At 54.1% G+C, this 16,165-nt stretch overlaps 1 protein-coding gene across 7 annotated transcripts in view; it reads left to right on the top strand.

Moving 5' to 3' along the window:
• SZT2 (SZT2 subunit of KICSTOR complex) overlaps window positions 1–16,165 on the top strand; it is a 71,707-nt gene that overhangs the window by 8,863 nt on the left and 46,679 nt on the right. For all 7 annotated transcript variants that reach the window (XM_084636617.1, XM_084636614.1, XM_084636618.1 and 4 more), the window contains 11 exons: window positions 2,374–2,605; window positions 3,307–3,436; window positions 4,078–4,220; window positions 5,772–5,924; window positions 6,555–6,669; window positions 8,944–9,149; window positions 9,576–9,800; window positions 10,263–10,341; window positions 10,972–11,069; window positions 11,431–11,599; window positions 15,853–15,967. In XM_084636617.1, the coding sequence (XP_084492743.1) occupies window positions 2,374–2,605; window positions 3,307–3,436; window positions 4,078–4,220; window positions 5,772–5,924; window positions 6,555–6,669; window positions 8,944–9,149; window positions 9,576–9,800; window positions 10,263–10,341; window positions 10,972–11,069; window positions 11,431–11,599; window positions 15,853–15,967 (1,665 nt within the window). The remainder of the gene's footprint in view (window positions 1–2,373; window positions 2,606–3,306; window positions 3,437–4,077; window positions 4,221–5,771; window positions 5,925–6,554; window positions 6,670–8,943; window positions 9,150–9,575; window positions 9,801–10,262; window positions 10,342–10,971; window positions 11,070–11,430; window positions 11,600–15,852; window positions 15,968–16,165) is intronic.

Below are 16,165 nucleotides of genomic sequence, written 5' to 3'. Positions count from 1 at the left end.
TAGCACTTGATGCAAAGAGAGTGGCTGCCAGCAGGTAGCGCTGTATTTACATTACCTAAGCTGCCTGCACTCCTGCCAGCACAGCAGTGGCTGCAGCAGAGCCAGGTGAGTGGCTGCAGAAATGATAGCATGGGCAGGATTTCAGTAGCACCATAAATGTACCTGGTGCTACCTAGAGAGAGAGAGAGAGAGAGAGAGAGAAAATGGAAATCTTGCTTTGGTGAAGCTAAGTAAAGAAGCATAAATTCCAGCAGGAGAAATGTACAGCGGAAACTAGGGTGAGAACAGGACTTTTGAAGAGCAGACTGCCAAACACAAATATCAAGAAATCGTTTGCATATGAAAAGACAGGATGCCTGCAGGAGAATCATTGTGTCTGCTTGCCTAGTTGGGTGTCAAGGGAGCAGATGAGGAGGATAAGGACATAGCAGAAAAGTTGAATTATTTCTTTGTATCAGTCTTCAGCTCAGAAGATGTTGGGGAGATACCTGCTCTTCTCGGACAGTAAAGATGAAGCACTGTCAGGGCCTGAAGTATCAAAAGTAGACAAGTCACCTGGGCCAGACGGTGTACTGAAAGAGCTTCAGAACGAAGTATATGAGCTAACAAAAAATTGCAATCTATTATTTAAAATCTACACCTATACCAGAGGCTCAGAGGGCAGCAATTGTATCTGCATCCCATAGGATGTGCCTGGGAATTCTGGCATGTAAACTAGCACTATGTAAATTAGTTGGAACAACAATTTTTAAAACAGAATTATAAAATGGTTGGAAAATTGGACCTGATGGTGTAATCAGCACAGGCTCCGCAAAGGAGAAGGATGCCTCGCTATTAGGCAGCAGCAGAATGCAGCTGACCAGACTCTTTCTCATTGGTGTCACTGCTGTGGGTGTGGTTCTGGACAGCTGCTCTGCTGCTGACCAGAGTCTAGTTAATGTCACTCTTGCTCTAGGTAGCGCTGTGCGGGGGAAACTGAGGCTGGCTGCAGACTCAGGCGGGCAGCACTGCATCAGGTCTGGTTGGGATGATTGGCTTCTGACCAGTGACTTACCTCCTTTGGTGGCTTAGCATCTCCAGCCACTCGCCGAGGAAAGGTTTGAGAAGCCCTGCTAGCAGTGCAGCACTGGGGACCTCGTGGGGGAGTGAGTGAATGAGTCGGCAGTGCGATGACCCGTTCAATTGGGTTGCTTCCACAGGCTAATGTGTGGGATGGATGTTCTGCTCCCCTGGCCCAGCCAGGCCCTCCTTGGGCGCTGCCATCACTCTGGCAAGTGAGGGAATGGAGCGCTTGGAGCAGGCCCCAAAGAGCTGAAGGACTTTGGAGAACAGCCCATGGGGCAGGCTGGCTTGTTCACTTTGGGGCAGGCATGTCTGGGGAGAGATGGGACCAGTGTGACATGAAGGCTGTCAGCCATCAGGGAACTCCAGCTGGTACCGAGTGCCGCAGCGTGTCTCCTCACCAGTACGGGATACTGTGAGCAAACCACATCTGTCGTACACTCTGCATTGGCTGCCTATAGACTGCTGAGTTAGGGGCAGGGTCTTGGTCCTAGTGTGCATAGTGCTCCATGACCTAGCCCAGCATGTCTGAGAGCCCAAAGCTCCAGGATGAAGCCTCTGACTGACCACTCTGCTCCTCTGGCACCATGGAACTTCCTTCACAAGGGGAAAGCTCATTTGTGCAGGAGACAGAGCTCTGCTTGGCGGGTCTGAGCCTGCCCTAGGAACTGGCCTCTCATTCCAAAGGCCAGGTGCATGTCTGTGACATGCACACAGCAGCGTGTGCATTTCAAAACAGTTCCCCAGCAAAAGGCTGTGTTGCATAAACACCTCTGTCCTCGTGGGGGCGTGCGCGAGAGAATGAACCACACGTCCCCTCGCTCAGCATGTGATTGGAAGGTGTTTGGGGGTAGGAAGACACGTGTACAGGGCAGAGTGGCCTCTGCCAGTTCAGAGTGGTATTTGAGTGGGCCTGGGCCCACTTGTGCTCCTGTGCTGTGGGGTGCAGAGCAGGCCGCGATGGCTGAAGGGAAAGGCCGGGGTAAGTAGGAGGGGGCTCATTTAGCTGGATGGCCCACCCAGCTGCCAGAACAAGCTGCTGGGGGGCGTTGTGGAGTCCCCATCGCTGGGGAGTCAGAGCAGAGCCTGGGTGCATTGTGCTTAGGGCAGGCTGGGGGTGCTGAGTTCAGCCCTGACCCCATGGAGCAGAGGGACCATCCCACCCAAAGGATTCTGGGAATCATCGTACCTGTTCAGGGGCCCCATGTCAGATGACGCTTGCGTCTGGAGGCAAGAGGTGATGCTGCTGGGTCATGGCGTGGGAGGGAGCTTGACCGCAGCCCCTCACTGCCCTGCTCTCCCCCCACGCAGGTGGCTCCCAGCTGGAGGTGAAACTGGTCTTGCTGTGGAAGCACAACATGCGGATAGAATACCTGGCTGTGGCGGGATGGCCCCTGGACCCCTCCAAGCGCAGTGCCTGGGTGGAGGTGACAATGGAGGGCAGCTATGACATCCTGCATGATATCAGCTGCACCATGAGGAAGCCTATCACCAGCCTGTACCGCACTACAGTGATCCGTCGCTTCTGGAACACGCTGCAGAGGTGAGCCTGGCCATTCCCTGCCGCTCTCATAGTCTGACCCCAGTACCTGCTGGCTCCAGGGTGCCTCTGCACCCCCTTTCCCTGCTCACCTGAGCCCCCCAGTGGGGGTGGCCTGAAGAGGAATGCCAGTTGCGGTGACACAATTGGGAAGAGGGACTTGAACTGACTTGTGTCCTAGGCAGTAGGATTCCCAGAGCCGACAGCGCTTCGTTCCCTGGTCTGTTTGCTGTATCTAACCAGACCCCAGGCATTGGGAGGGGCTGGGCAGTGAGCAGGGGATGTGTGCCCAGTGAGGTTGGCACCACCCTGCAATGCTGCCTTACTCTGAAGGTCAGAGTTGTGGGTGATTCTCAGGTAGGTGGGGTGTGTGGCTGATCCCAGATGACTTGTGGGCATCTGCCCAGTGTTCCCGAGCTCTGCAGAGGCATCTACCCCTGTTCTGCGCAGTTGTTCCCTGCCTGCTGTACCTGTGAGGGAAGGACTTGGCCGAGCCCTTTCCTAACTTTCCTTGCTGTCGCTGAGCTCTCTCGCCTGGGGGGGTGGGCTGCTGCTTTCGGGTTCCCTCTAGTGTGTCCTTTGCTGGGCATGGGGGAATCCTCCTTCCCCCAAGGACATGCCCCCAGCTGGCCTAACAGCACAGCTCTGAATGCTAGATTGGCTGGGAGCGCCCTGGAGAGTTAACCGTAGCTTTTGTCTTGCAGCATCAACCAGACCGATCAGATGCTAGTTCACCTGCAGTCTTTTGACACCGTTCCAGAGCACTTCACCATCCCTGAGAGCACTAAGAACGGAGTGCCCCTTTTCTACATCCCACCAGGCTCCACCACCCCGGTATGCCACCTCCCCCTTTCCTGAGAGCCCAGGGAACAGGTGCCCTTCTGTTCTGAATCCTGGTGTCAGATGGCTGATCCATGCGGGTGGCTGCTGTGGTAACTGTGCCTCACAGGGACGGCCCACAGGCTGTTCTCCTTGCTAACAGTTGCACTGCTCCACTTCCACGTGATGCTGTGTGAACCACCCCTTCCCTGATGTCCTTTCCCGAGCATTGTGCACTCCAGGGTGCCAGCTTAGGGTGTCTGCTCCACAGACTGCTGCTCCTGGAAAGTCCCTGGGGTGAATAGCAGGCTTCCCATTCTAGGCAATGTGCAGAGTGTTCTCCAGCAAGCATGCAGTGTGTGCTCCAGGTGCACTCCAACTAGAGAGGGCAGGAGTGTCGCAGGCTCAGCCTGCCTTGGTGTGTCTATGGATACCTTCCCATCTGTGTGGAAGCCCATACTGGCTGTCAGGGGCTGCATCGCTCAGTTACGCTGCTGAAAGCATTACTTCTCCCCAGAGACAATGTAATGCTCTTCAGCCCACCTGCTAGGTGCCTGCGTGGCTCAGACTCCGGGGAGGCTTGGACCTTCTCTGTGGGGAAACCAACAGCTTGCTACTGATCTCTGTAACCCCAGCTCTTTCGCTCTGTCTCTCAGGTGCTGTCCCTGCAGCACAGCGGCTCTGACTGCAGCCATTCGCAGTTTGCCTCCTACTGGAAGCCCATTCTCTCCATGGATGCTAATTTCTGGCAGCGGTGGCTGCACATGCATCGGATTGTCCTCATGCTGGAGCATGACACGTACGTACGTCCGTGGTGGGGCTAGGGCAGCCATGACCTGGATGAGTCGCAGTGGGTAGGAAAGCAGCCCTAGGGACAGCGGGAGCCTGGCTCTGCAGCCAGAGCCTGCAGGAGCTGCCTCGCTGACGGAAGGGGGCTACGCAGGATTACTCAGTGCACAGGAGGGCCCTGGAAGGTGGCTGCTTGCTGCACAGCGCAGGTAGAATAGGCTTGGCTCTTAGGCATGGGAAGGCCCACTAGCCGGAGGAGACCCTGCTGTTTGTGCATTAACCCTCTGCAGGCTGGGAAGGCATCCTGGCTGGAGGGGGAGGGGAGAAGAAAGGCAGCTCCTGGGAGTGTTAGGTGCCCTTGGGGTTTGTCTCTGCCGGAGAATCTGATTGCAGGGTCTCCTGTGGGCCTCCCAGTTGGAATTTCACCCTGTGGCTCAGTAGGCCTCCCTGCGGGCTGGGGAAGCTCTGGGTGTGTCTACACGACAAAATTATGTCAACCTAAGTTATATGGATGTACAGCGCCGCCGGAATTGAATCACTTGTGCATGTCCACCCTACGCTCCGCGTGTCAGTGGTGCGTCTCCTCCCCAGGAGCACTTGCACCGATTGTACAGTTAGTGTGGGGCATCACAGGACGGCTTCTGAAAGGCAGCAATGGTTGATGTAAGCAAGGCAGTGTCTACGCTGACACTGGGTCGACCTAACTACGCTGACCTAAGCCTCTTGCGGAGGTGGAGTTAAGTCGCGTAGTGGGCGAGTTACGTCAGCGGGAGCAACATTTTAGTGTAGATGCTTACATAGTTAGGGCAGCATAAGCTGCCTTACGTCAACCTAACTCTGGTGTAGCGCAGGGCTCAGTATTGTGGGGCTGTGGCCTCTTCCAGGGGTATCAAAGGACAGGTACAGCCTGTTGTGTCCTGCTGAGAAAGGGGCTGCCAGTTCACAATGGCCCTCATTTCCGTAAAACACTGCAGGAGTCTGCTCTGATTCCCGCCTCAGGCAGAGCCCAGGGCCAGGAACCTCTGGAGAGCTGGAGCCTCCAGGAGCGGGGCCAGTTGGGAATCTCACTCTGGATGTCCTGACATTATGGCAGGTGACTGCAAAGCTCCATTGGCTCATATGGACACAGTGCAGTCAATAGCTGGCTTGCTGCCCACCCTGAGATCATCTGAAGCCAAGGAGGGGAGGGTGCCCTGTTAGGATCAGTGTGGCTAATCCCCAGCCCTGATCAAAGGTTTACCCCTTAGGTCCCTGGGAAGCAGGTAGGTAATGCTATCTCCGTTGTACAGAGGGAGAGGTAGCAGATCAGCCTAGGGGGAGAGCAGGATTCCTGTGACAGTGGAACAGTGGAACTCCCTTAGAGGTGGCAGAGCCAGACAGCACAGCAGGAGAGGAGTTGGTGGCAGCCATTTTGTGTGTGTGTATGGGGTGGGGGCAGGTTGATCCTGCCCAGGCTCGTGAGGGAAGGTGAGTGGGCCAGGGGCTCTGCAGGGGCCCTTCTTGGGCCATGCTGGGAGCAGACAGGAGGGCTGGGCTAGTGACTTGCTGGTGTGTTCCACAGACCCGTCCCAAAGCACCTGCACACACCAGGCAACAATGGCCGGTACAGCACCATCCAGTGCCGCATCTCCCACTCAGCGCTCACCTCCCTGCTGCGGGACTGGAGCAGCTTTGTGCTGGTGGAAGGCTACTCCTATGTCAAACTGATGCCCAGGTGAGAGGCTCCTTGTACTGCAGGGTGCTGCTTCCGCTGTGCTCCATAGAGAGCCTGGCAGGGGTGGGGAAGGAGTCAGGGTTCCTTTTGCACACTAACACCATGGCTGATGTGCTGTTGGAACTGCCATTCAGGTGTGCCACATTCCCCACCTTCCGTGCGCTGCCAGAGCCCTCTTCCCCTCTCTGCTCCTGGCCCCCTTTCTGCCCCGTCTGCATAAGACAGCCCCTCCTCTTGCCAGGAAGCCTTTCAGCTGTAACCCCCATGGCAGTACTCTGTCTTCTCTTGTTGGGGCCCTGGAGTGCATCTGACTCAGCAGCTGTCTGCACTCCTCTTGTGCTGTGCAATGGAAATAGTCCAGGCTGATCCCTGCTAGCAGGGCCTGCTTGGCTCCTCCTGGCTGACCCCAGCGCTGGTTCTGTCTCTGCTGCCCATTTGCAGTGGAAATCTCTGAATGACTCCAAACCCAGCTTGCAGCTCGCCCATAGTAGGAAACTCTCTGACCTCGCAGCTGGGGAAGGAGCATCCACTCTGCATTGGGCTCCAGAGCAGCAAGAGCTCTGCCAAGGCCATGCTGCCTGGTTAGACCATTCTCCCTGCTGCCCAGTCAGTGACTAACTCCTCTTCCAGCTCTGAGGATCCAGCTCCTTCCTCATTCTATGTGGTGCGGATCATCTCCAAAGCTCCCTGCATGGTTCTCCGGCTAGGGTTCCCCATTGGGACGCCTGCCCAGGCCAGGAACCAGGTGAGTCTGAGGGAGAACGCTGTGGGGCAGTGGGAACAAAGTGAGCAGCCTGCGAGGCGTGTGGGGCAGGCATGGAGAAGAAGCAGGTGGACGTATTTACAGAGCTGACACCTTGACCAGGCAGCTTTTTGGGATTTGGGACAAATGAATTTAAAATGCAGCTGCTGTAGCAGAGATTTGGAAGGTGGCAAGATATTGCATCTGTATTTTAAAGTGGCTCCAAGGGTGATCCAGGGAATTGCAGACCAATAAGCCTCACATCTGTGCCTGCTAAACAAGTCAAAATGATTATTAAAAATAGTATAATAAAACACCTGAAGATTATATGATTTGATCTAACTAGCTTGATTTGTGCAGAGGAAAACCATGACTCACTGCGCTATTAGAATTCGAGTGTTAATAAAGTAGTGGATAGAAGAGCAAACTAGTTAACATAATTTAGATTTTGACAAAGTCCCTGGCAAGAGGCTACTAAGAAGCTAAGATGTCAGGGGCTGAGAGGCAAAGTGAGGGATCAGGATCTGTGAAGGAGACAGGAAACAGTGGGATGATATGTTCAGTTTTCATTGTGGCGCCCCAGGATCTGTACTAGGTCCTGTGTTCTTTAGTGGTCTGGAAAGGAAAGGAGGCAGAGAGAAGTGAAACTCACTGCAGATGTGGCAGACCAGACAGCGCAGCAGGTGACTTAATAAAAGTCTCTGAAAGGAGTGGACTAGAGAAGGGCAGTTGGGAGTGCTGTTTAGTCTCCTAACACCAGGATAAGGCACATTCAATGAGGAAGAAAAGTGGCAAATTGAAAACATAAAAGGAAATTTGACAGTGGAAGTCACAGCAAGTTGCTGAGGTGAGAACTTAACAAGATTCAAAGTGAGGTAGGGCCTTTACATGGATACAGAATACCCTAAAAAAGAATATTGGAAGGGATGAAAACCTTGCACTTTGGGGCTTAACCCAACCTGTAACTATTAGAAATCAGGAGGAGACTAGTATGGGGGCAGATTATCCACATGCTGCAGCGGGGTTTTTGTACCTTGTCTGCAGCTGTTGGAGCCAGGACACTGAGCTAGGCAGATCTTTGGTCTGGACCCATCTGGCAGTGCCTGTGTAATGGGGTTCCTGCAGACCCGGAATGGGGCAAGAGTAGGGAGTAGTTCCCCTGGTGCCTCTCTCCACAGAGCAGAGCTGTTTGTTGATCAGGAGTGGGGAAGGGGTGGTTGATTCATAGAGTTTAAGGCCAGAAAGGACCATTGTGCTCATCTTGTGTGACACAGACCATTACACTTCATCCAGCCACCCCTGTGCTGAGCCCAGTAACTTGTTTGGCTAAAGCATCTCTTGCAGAAAGGCCTCCAGCTGGAGAGTCCATCTCCTCCCTCAGCAGACTGTTCCAGGGGTTAGTAACCCTCATGGATCGAAAAACAATTCTACCTTATTTGTCTGGCTTCAGCCACCAGCCATTGGTGGTTCCTGTCCCAAGTTAAAAAGCCGTTTGGTACTGGGTGTTTTCTCTCCTGGAAAGTACTTGTCACTGCAATCCAGTCACCTTGCAGTCTTCTCTTTGATAGTTGAACAGCTTGAGCTCTTTAAGCCTGTCACTATAAAGCATTTCTCCAGCCCTAAGAGCAATTTGTGGCTCTTTTCTGCCCCCTCTCCAATCTTCAATGTCCATTTTAAAATGTGGACCCAGAACGGGATTCTGTATTCTAGTATAAGCCTCACCAATGTCACATGCAGAAGTAATATCACCTCCCTGTTTGTTGCTCCTGTCTGTACATCCCAGGATCACGTTCGCCCTCTGCCAAGGCACTGCACTAGCTGCTCACCTCGAGTTGCTTGTCTCTACAACAGGCAGCAAGGACGTAGCTACACCCAAGTCTGCAGGACCCAAGCCCTGTGTTTCCAAGCCCTGCTTGGGCGTCCATGCTTCATTGTACCTCTGGGTTTGCCCTGGCTGGGCCTGGCTCCCTCAGATGGGCGAACAAATCTACACCGTGCTGCGGCCGCCCTTCTGATTGTGGCTTGACTTGCAGCCGTGCTGCAGAACACGTGGGCTTCAGCCCGCGCTGTGGCTGACTCCAGGTCTGACTCTCTCCCCTAGCAGGTCTAGGCCCCAGGCTCCGAGTGCCTGCCGACCTGGGTCCGCCTGATCTGTTCGTGGATGGAAAGGGGGCTTGGGCTCGAATGGCAGTCGGAACCTGGGTGTAGTCTGCACTGTAGACCCCCTGTGATCCCTAAATAGAGCTGCTCAGGGTTCCTTTTGCCTGTGTCCTGCAGATAGTGGAGGAGTTACAGGACCGGATCCTGCAGCTGCGCTTCCCCCACAGGGTCCAGAGCAAAGAGGCGACTCCCAAAGTGAAGAGGAAAACTTTTGGCAGCTGCTCTCCCTCGAAGTCCCCACCCGTGGCTGGGGCCCCACCAGCCCTCTCGGACAGGCCCTGCCTTGTCGTGCTGCACAAGCCGCTGGAGAAGCTCCTGATCAGGTAGTGGCGGTGGGCTGGTGGGGCAGAGGGGCATCAGGCTTCCAGGGCTCCTCTTGCTTAGTAGTTGAGCGGGAGGGGAAGCGCTGAGGATTAGCCCTGCACCTGAGGAGGGGCCCGTGGAAGGCTGGTGCGGCTGGGGAGCCTGTGCCCTTGGGGTGGGTTCAGCGGGCATGTTCCCTGACAGAGCTGTGGCCATGGCCTAGGAGTGCCTGTGAGTCGCAGGGCTCAGAATCAGTGCTGCGCTGGAGAATTCAAACCTGGCCAGAGCTCGGGGGAAGAGAGGATCACCGAAGTGGAGCAGGTCCTAGCCTTCCTGCTGCTGCCCCCGAGGAGTTAGATCCAGGATCAGGCCACTCAGCCAGAAGTGCAGGCCTTGTCTGGGGACGCTTCCCTCTTGGCTGGTCGTTCTCCCTTCCACCCTTCTAGGTATGAGAAGCTGCCTTCCGATTACCGGGCTCCCTTCATCCTCACCCTGGAGCACCCCCCTGTGTCCGGCCCCCTCACCATGGTAGCCAACCGTACTGCCTCCTCCACTCTGGCTTCGCTCTCCCGCTACTTCTACCACCAGCGCTGGATCTGGTGCATCCAGTCGGGGCTCGTCCCAGCCGTGCCCATCGCAGCTGTAGCCCAGCTCCTGTCCACGCTCACCGAGTAAGTGTCATGACTGAGCGGGGCAGGGAGCTGGCTGGCGGGGAGCTGCCCTTTCCGAAGGTGCAGACCCCAGGGCAGGGCCGGATGGTCTGAGGCTTGTCTGGGCTCCCATAACCCATCTCAGCACGGCTCTGATTCTGTGAGCAGCTGCCAGAACCACTGGGCCTGGAGGGTTCACCGAGTCCTGCTGCCACCAGCTAAGGGGGAGTGAGTTCCCTGGCGTGAGGGCGCAGGAGGCGTCTCCTGGAGCATGGCACCATGGCCTGGCCTCTGCTTCTGTCTGGGCCGTGTCTGTGTAACATGCCAAGCTACTCTCGGTGTGTCGGGGCTGGCTCAGACCCAGTCCCTGCAGGGGGGCCCTGGGGAGTTCCTGTGGCTGAGGGGCTCCTGTGGTTGTGGTCGGAGGGAGAGCGGAGCGGAGGAGTTGCTCATCTCCCAGTGCTTTTCTCTGGTGCTGCCCAGGATCCGTTTGTCAGAGGGTTTCCATTTTGCATCCAGTGGAGACGGAATTATCAATATGGTGCTGGAGCTGCCCATACGGGTGAGTCCTGTCCCTGCCCCACCCAGCCCCTCCAAGGGGACACACTCTCTGAGACACCATGGGAACGAGTGTGGGGAGACCCATTCACTTCTCTGGGGCTCAGTGGCTTCTGTCGTCTCCCCAGCCCTGGGGCTGAAAGGTCCCATGGAGCCCTGGGGGGGGCTCTCTGCTGTAAAGGTGCAGGCTCCCTCTCCACTTCCCTGCCATGGGGGGTGAGGTGTGTTGGGGGAGGTGGGGGAATTTGGGGTGTGCTGTGTTGGGGGAGGTGTGGGGATGGGGGCAGAGGGGTGTGGTAGGCTGTGTTGCAGGGGATTTGAGGGTATGGGGTTGGGAGCAGAGGGACTTGTGGGTGGGCTGTTGCAGGGGGCATGAGGAAGCGGGTCAGAAGGATTTGGGGAGTGGTGACAGGAGACTGATATGGCAGTGAGTTGTGTTTCGGGGCACAGTGATGGGGCAGAGAGGTTTGGTGGAGGCACTGGGTAGGCACGCATTGGTGCTGTTGGTGCCGGTCCAGCAGTGGGCTGTGTTTCGGGGCACAGTGACGGGGCAGAAGGGTTTGGTGGAGGCAGGGGGTAGGCACACATTGGTGCTGTTGTTGCCAGTCAGGCTCATGCAGCATCTTGGCCGCAGAGTGACTCCTCCAGTGGTGACAGCAGCGGCAGAGAGAAGCACACTTGCATCGTCCAGTATGTCCTCTTCCCGCCGCACTCCACCTCCACCAAGGACAGGTGAGATCGGGGATCAGCCTCCCAGGTAGCACTGAGAGCCAGCCCCTCTGGCTCTTGGCCTCGGGCCTGTCCAGCAGCGTGTGGGGATGGGGAGGGCCATACCTAGCGCACCCTTGGCAGCTGTTGGGCTGTGACTGCTTGGAGCTGCAGTGCCCTTGTGCCTCGCTGGGCATGGCCTGCTGCAGGGGTGGGCTAGCCATTGATGCCCACTCTCTGGAGGCTGGAGGTGCTGCAGGGGTAGGCGAGTGGTGCTGCCTGGGGGGTGTCTGGAGCCCGGGCAGCCCTTGGTGCAGTACGGTGGAGAGGCCTGAGCAAACACCTGGTTGTGCAGGACGCTCACCCCACGTACGCTGTTCTCCAGCTTCTCTACAGATGACGACAATGACACAGAGGTGGAGGCCATTGAAGTGGATACCGAGCTGAACCTGGTCACTGAGTGCTGGGTGGAACCACAGAGTGGCCACATCCGCAGCACTGCTGAGAACTGGAGGTATCTCCAAGGGCTGCCCTACCAGAAGATCCCCAAAGCCGTGAGTCTCCAAGGGCGGGTGGGGATGGTGAGCCCAGTCACGTGCCAGGCCCCCATTGGGTCAGGCTCCATGCAAATACAGACCAAAATCTTCTAAGCGTGGGACCTTAGATGAGTCAAACTGACAGCGAAGTGCAGGGAAACAATGGGACAGTATTGCTCAGCAGGACGGGCTCCGGTCTCAGCACACGCGCGGCCTTGCTGTTGTCAGGTCTTTTCTGGGCATCATGGCCAAGGAGACCTGGGGAGGTCAAAGCTACCTGGTGGTCCTTTTCAAAACTCTCCTTTGCTGGGATACCCACAGAACTATGACAACTGACTCCTGGTGTGCTGAACTCACTGCCCATCATGGTGACCAATAGGGTTTCACTTTCTCTGTGTGCTCCCCAGTCTGCCTGTACTCATCTCTCTCTTATGCTCCGACTAGAAGCTTTCTGGCACAGGGGCTGTCTTTGTTCTGTCTGTGCACTGCTTAGCACAGCCTGTGACTAGGGCTCCTAGGCGTGAGGATAAATCATCAAGGGAGATTTGAAGGAGGGTAGCGAGGCAGCTTTGCAGATGTTTATGGGATGCTCCTCCCGGGTGTGAGGGGCAGCATGGGAGAAAGGCACAAAGGTGTTTGTTTGAACATGTGCCGAGTGGGTGAGGGAGGCTGGCCTCACGGGATGGTGAGAGGCAGGAGTGGACACCACAATCATGAACGAGAGAGAGAAAGTGAAAGCAAGTAGCTTACATTTGATGCAGTAGAGCAAGGGCAGCTGGTGAAGGGTTGCAAAGAAAGGAGTTTGGTCAAAACAGGGTAAGAAAATGATCTCTATGGCAGCACTCTGAATGGGTACGAGCGGGGAAGGCTGCATTGGTTATGGCCAGGAGGAGAATGTTGCCGTGATTGAGATGTGAAGTGAGTAGCACCTGGATGAGTGTTTTAGGTGCATGAGTGTCTAGGCAAGGCCCTATTTTACAGATGCTGTGGAGAAAGAATTGGAGAGACAGATAGCCGGATGTGAGGACCTAAAGAGAGTCTTAGTCAAAAGTGACGACGACGGAGTGACGGGCAGGATGATGGTGGTGTACGCAGTGACTGAGAAAGGAGGTGCAGGAGGGCGATTAAGAGCTCTGCTTTTTAGACAGGTTGAGCTGAAGCTGATGGCTAGTCATCCATGAGATGTCAGAGAGGCAGGCCAAGATTTTAGTTTGGACGTGTTGATAAATTGTTTGGACAATTGCTTGACCACACTTTGGTTCACTATGAAAGATACTCAGAGACCAAATAGCCAATGTCATTCAGGTTTATTGCTATGAGTAAGGCTTAGTCACTGAGGTCACAGAATCTGTGACTTCCAAAGACCTCTGTGGCATCAGCCAGCGCTGGCTGGCAGGGAGGACCCCAGAGCTCTGGGTAACCGCAACTTGGAGCTGTCACCAGAGGGGGACCCTGGAGATCCCAGCCCTCCTCCTCCCCGCCTCCCACCCGCCTCCCCCTGAGCTGCTCAGGCTACCCATTTTGTCATGGGTTGTTTTACTAAAAGTCAGGGACAGGTCACGGGGTTCCATAAATTTTTCATTATTGCCCATGACCTGTCCGTGACTTGTACTAAAAATATCCGTGACAAAAACTTAGCCTTAGCTATGAGCCAGTAATAATATACAAGGGGAAGGGTTCTATGCAATACCAGTCTTCAGGAGCCATTTACGTTCACTTTATGCAGAAGGTGTGCTCCCAAAACTATGCACTTCAGCTGGTAGTGTTCATAGGGTGACTTTCCAAGTTACACGTTTGCTTATGTCACTGTAATGCACCCATCGTTTGTCCCTGTTTGTAAGTCCTTTCCTTATCGTTATTCTGGAACCTAGCAATCCAGATCCTGGTCCTGAAGGTACCTTCCTAGGCTTGTACCACGGAAGAACGATCCGATATTTGGTCCTCTTCCTTTGGGACATTCCAGTACTAGCCTGTGAGAGTAGCTCCCTATCTGTTGCTGTGGTAAAACACCCCTATGTCTTGATCCTGACAGTTTTCCTATCTACTTCAGCTAATGCAAGGTGTCATGGGATCCTTAATAAGACAGGAGTACTTGTGGCACCTTAGAGACTAACAAATTTTTTTGAGCATAAGCTTTCGTGAGCTACAGCTCACTTCATCGGATGCCTGCAGTGGAAAATACGGTGGGGAGATTTTATATACACAGAGAACATGAAACAGTGGGTGTTACCATACACGCTGTAACTAGAGTGATCAGGTGAGGTGAGGGAAAAAATTACCAGCAGGAGAGGGGGGAAAAAAAACCTTCTGTCGTGATGATCAGGGTGGGCCATTTCCAGCAGTTGACAAGAACATCTGAGGAACAGTGGGGGAAACATGGGGAAATAGTTTTACTTTGTGTAATGACCCATCCACTCCCAGTCTTTATTCAAGCCTAATGTAATGGTGTCCAGTTTGCAAATTAATTCCAATTCAGCAGTCTCTCGTTGGAGTCTGTTTTTGAAGTTTTGTTGTTGAAGAATTGCCGCTTTTAGGTCTGTAATCGAGTGACCAGAGAGACTGAAGTGTTCTCCGACTGGTTTTTGAATGTTATAATTCTTGACATCTGATTTGTGTCCATTTATTCTTTTACATAGAGACTGTCCAGTTTGGCCAATGTACATGGCAGAGGGGCATTGCTGGCACATGACGGCATATATCACATTGGTAGATGTGCAGGTGAACGAGCCTCTGACAGTGTGGCTGATGTGATTAGGCCCTAAGATGGTGTCCCCTGAATAGAGATGTGGACAGAGTTGGCAATGGGCTTTGTTGCAAGGATAGGTTCCTGGGTTAGTGTTTTTGTTGTGTGGTTGCTATTGAGTATTTGCTTCAGGTTGGGAGGCTGTCTGAAGGCAAGGACTGGCGTGTCTCCCAAGATCTGTGAGAGTGATGGGTCGTCCTTCAGGATAGTTTGTAGATCCTTGATGATGCGTTGGAGAGGTTTTAGTTAGGGGCTGAAGGTGATGGCTAGTGGCGTTCTGTTATTTTCTTTGTTGGGTCTGTCCTGTAGTAGGTGACTTCTGGCTCTGTCAATCTGTTTCTTCGCTTCAGCAGGTGGGTATTGTAGTTGTAAGAACGCTTGATAGAGATCTTATAGGTGTTTGTCTCTGTCTGAGGGGTTGGAGCAAATGCGGTTGTATCGTAGAGCTTGGTTGTAGACAATGGATCGTGTGGTGTGGTCTGGATGAAAGCTGGAGGCATGTAGGTAAGTATAGCGGTCAGTAGGTTTCTGGTATAGGGTGATGGTTATGTGACCATTGCTTATTAGCACTGTAGTGTCCAGGAAGTGGATCTCTTGTGTGGACTGGTCCAGGCTGAGGTTGATTGTGGGGTGGAAATTGTTGAAATCACGGTTGAATTCTTAATGTAAGTGAACAGGAGTCTAGTTAAGATTAGGCCAATTTAGGCTATGCAATTGCTATAATATTTGTGTTTAATGGATACTAATATATATATGGTGTGGATAATACCTAGTAATAATATGAGATAGGGGTGTGTGTATATGCTAGCCAGCACATACTGGTCAACAGAGAGAAGGAGACCGGTCTGGAGCAGAAATAGATCTGAGAGTCATCAGCATAGAGATGGCTGTTGAATTTGTGTAGGTGGATGAAATTACCCAGAGATAAGGTGTTGAGGGCGAAGAGAAGGGGACCAAGGACAGAGCCCTGTGGACGCCCCCCCCCCCCCCGGAAGGTGCAGGACTTGTAAGGACACGCTGATGGTGAGATTAGAGAGTTAGGAGAGGACAGTCATTGAAGCCAAGGGAGGCCAACGGTTCAAGAGGAGCGTGGCTGATAGGTCAAGGAGGGTGAGGACGGAGCACTCGTTCTAAGCTTTGGTTAGGGGGAGGTCACAGAGTCCTCATCAAAAACGGTTTCCTGGAGTGCAAGGGGCAGAAGCTGTACTGGAGGGTCTAGGGTGGAATTGGAGGAGAGGAACTCAGTCAGCAATTTATAGATAGTGCCTTCAGTGATGGAAGGAAGATGGGGTAATAGTTGGAGTGGCAAGTGGAGTCAAAGGTGGACTTCCAAGATGAGAGAGACTAAAACATGACAGTATTGTAAGTGAAAGAGCCAGAGGAGAGAGACAGGTTAAGGAGGGGATGAGAGTGGATACAAGGGAGATCAGGAGGGTTGGGATGAAGTCTCCTGTCTTCAGACTTCCTCTGCCCTGGGTCGTCTTCCGCTTGAGGCTTGTTCGAGACTGAGCCTGTGTCCCTTTTGCAGCTGTACCCCAGGGATCTGGCCTGTGTTAGCACCATGCTAACTTTCGAGTACATCAGCCAGCTATGCCAGAACAAGGAGTGGGTGTCCCTGGCTTTGGACACCAAGGCTGCTGAAGGTGAGTCAAGAATCTATTTCTGCTCTGGCATGATGGACAGAACCGGGGCGGAGCCTACTGCCAGCAAGACGAAGTTCTCAACAGCTCGTTCTGGAGCTCTGACAGCTCGCTCTTACTGTCTGACAGCCTCCTGCGCTGCTCCCACAGGTCACCCAGCCTGTGGCTCAGCTGGTGAAGAGGCGGGCTGGGCTTATGAAA

This window comes from Lepidochelys olivacea, assembly GCF_965140295.1.
Source record: "Lepidochelys olivacea isolate rLepOli2 genome assembly, chromosome: 8".
In the NCBI taxonomy this organism is placed as follows: domain Eukaryota; kingdom Metazoa; phylum Chordata; order Testudines; family Cheloniidae; genus Lepidochelys; species Lepidochelys olivacea.
The sequence above is the reverse complement of the archived record's forward strand: the minus strand, read 5'-3'. Positions and strand labels throughout refer to the sequence as shown.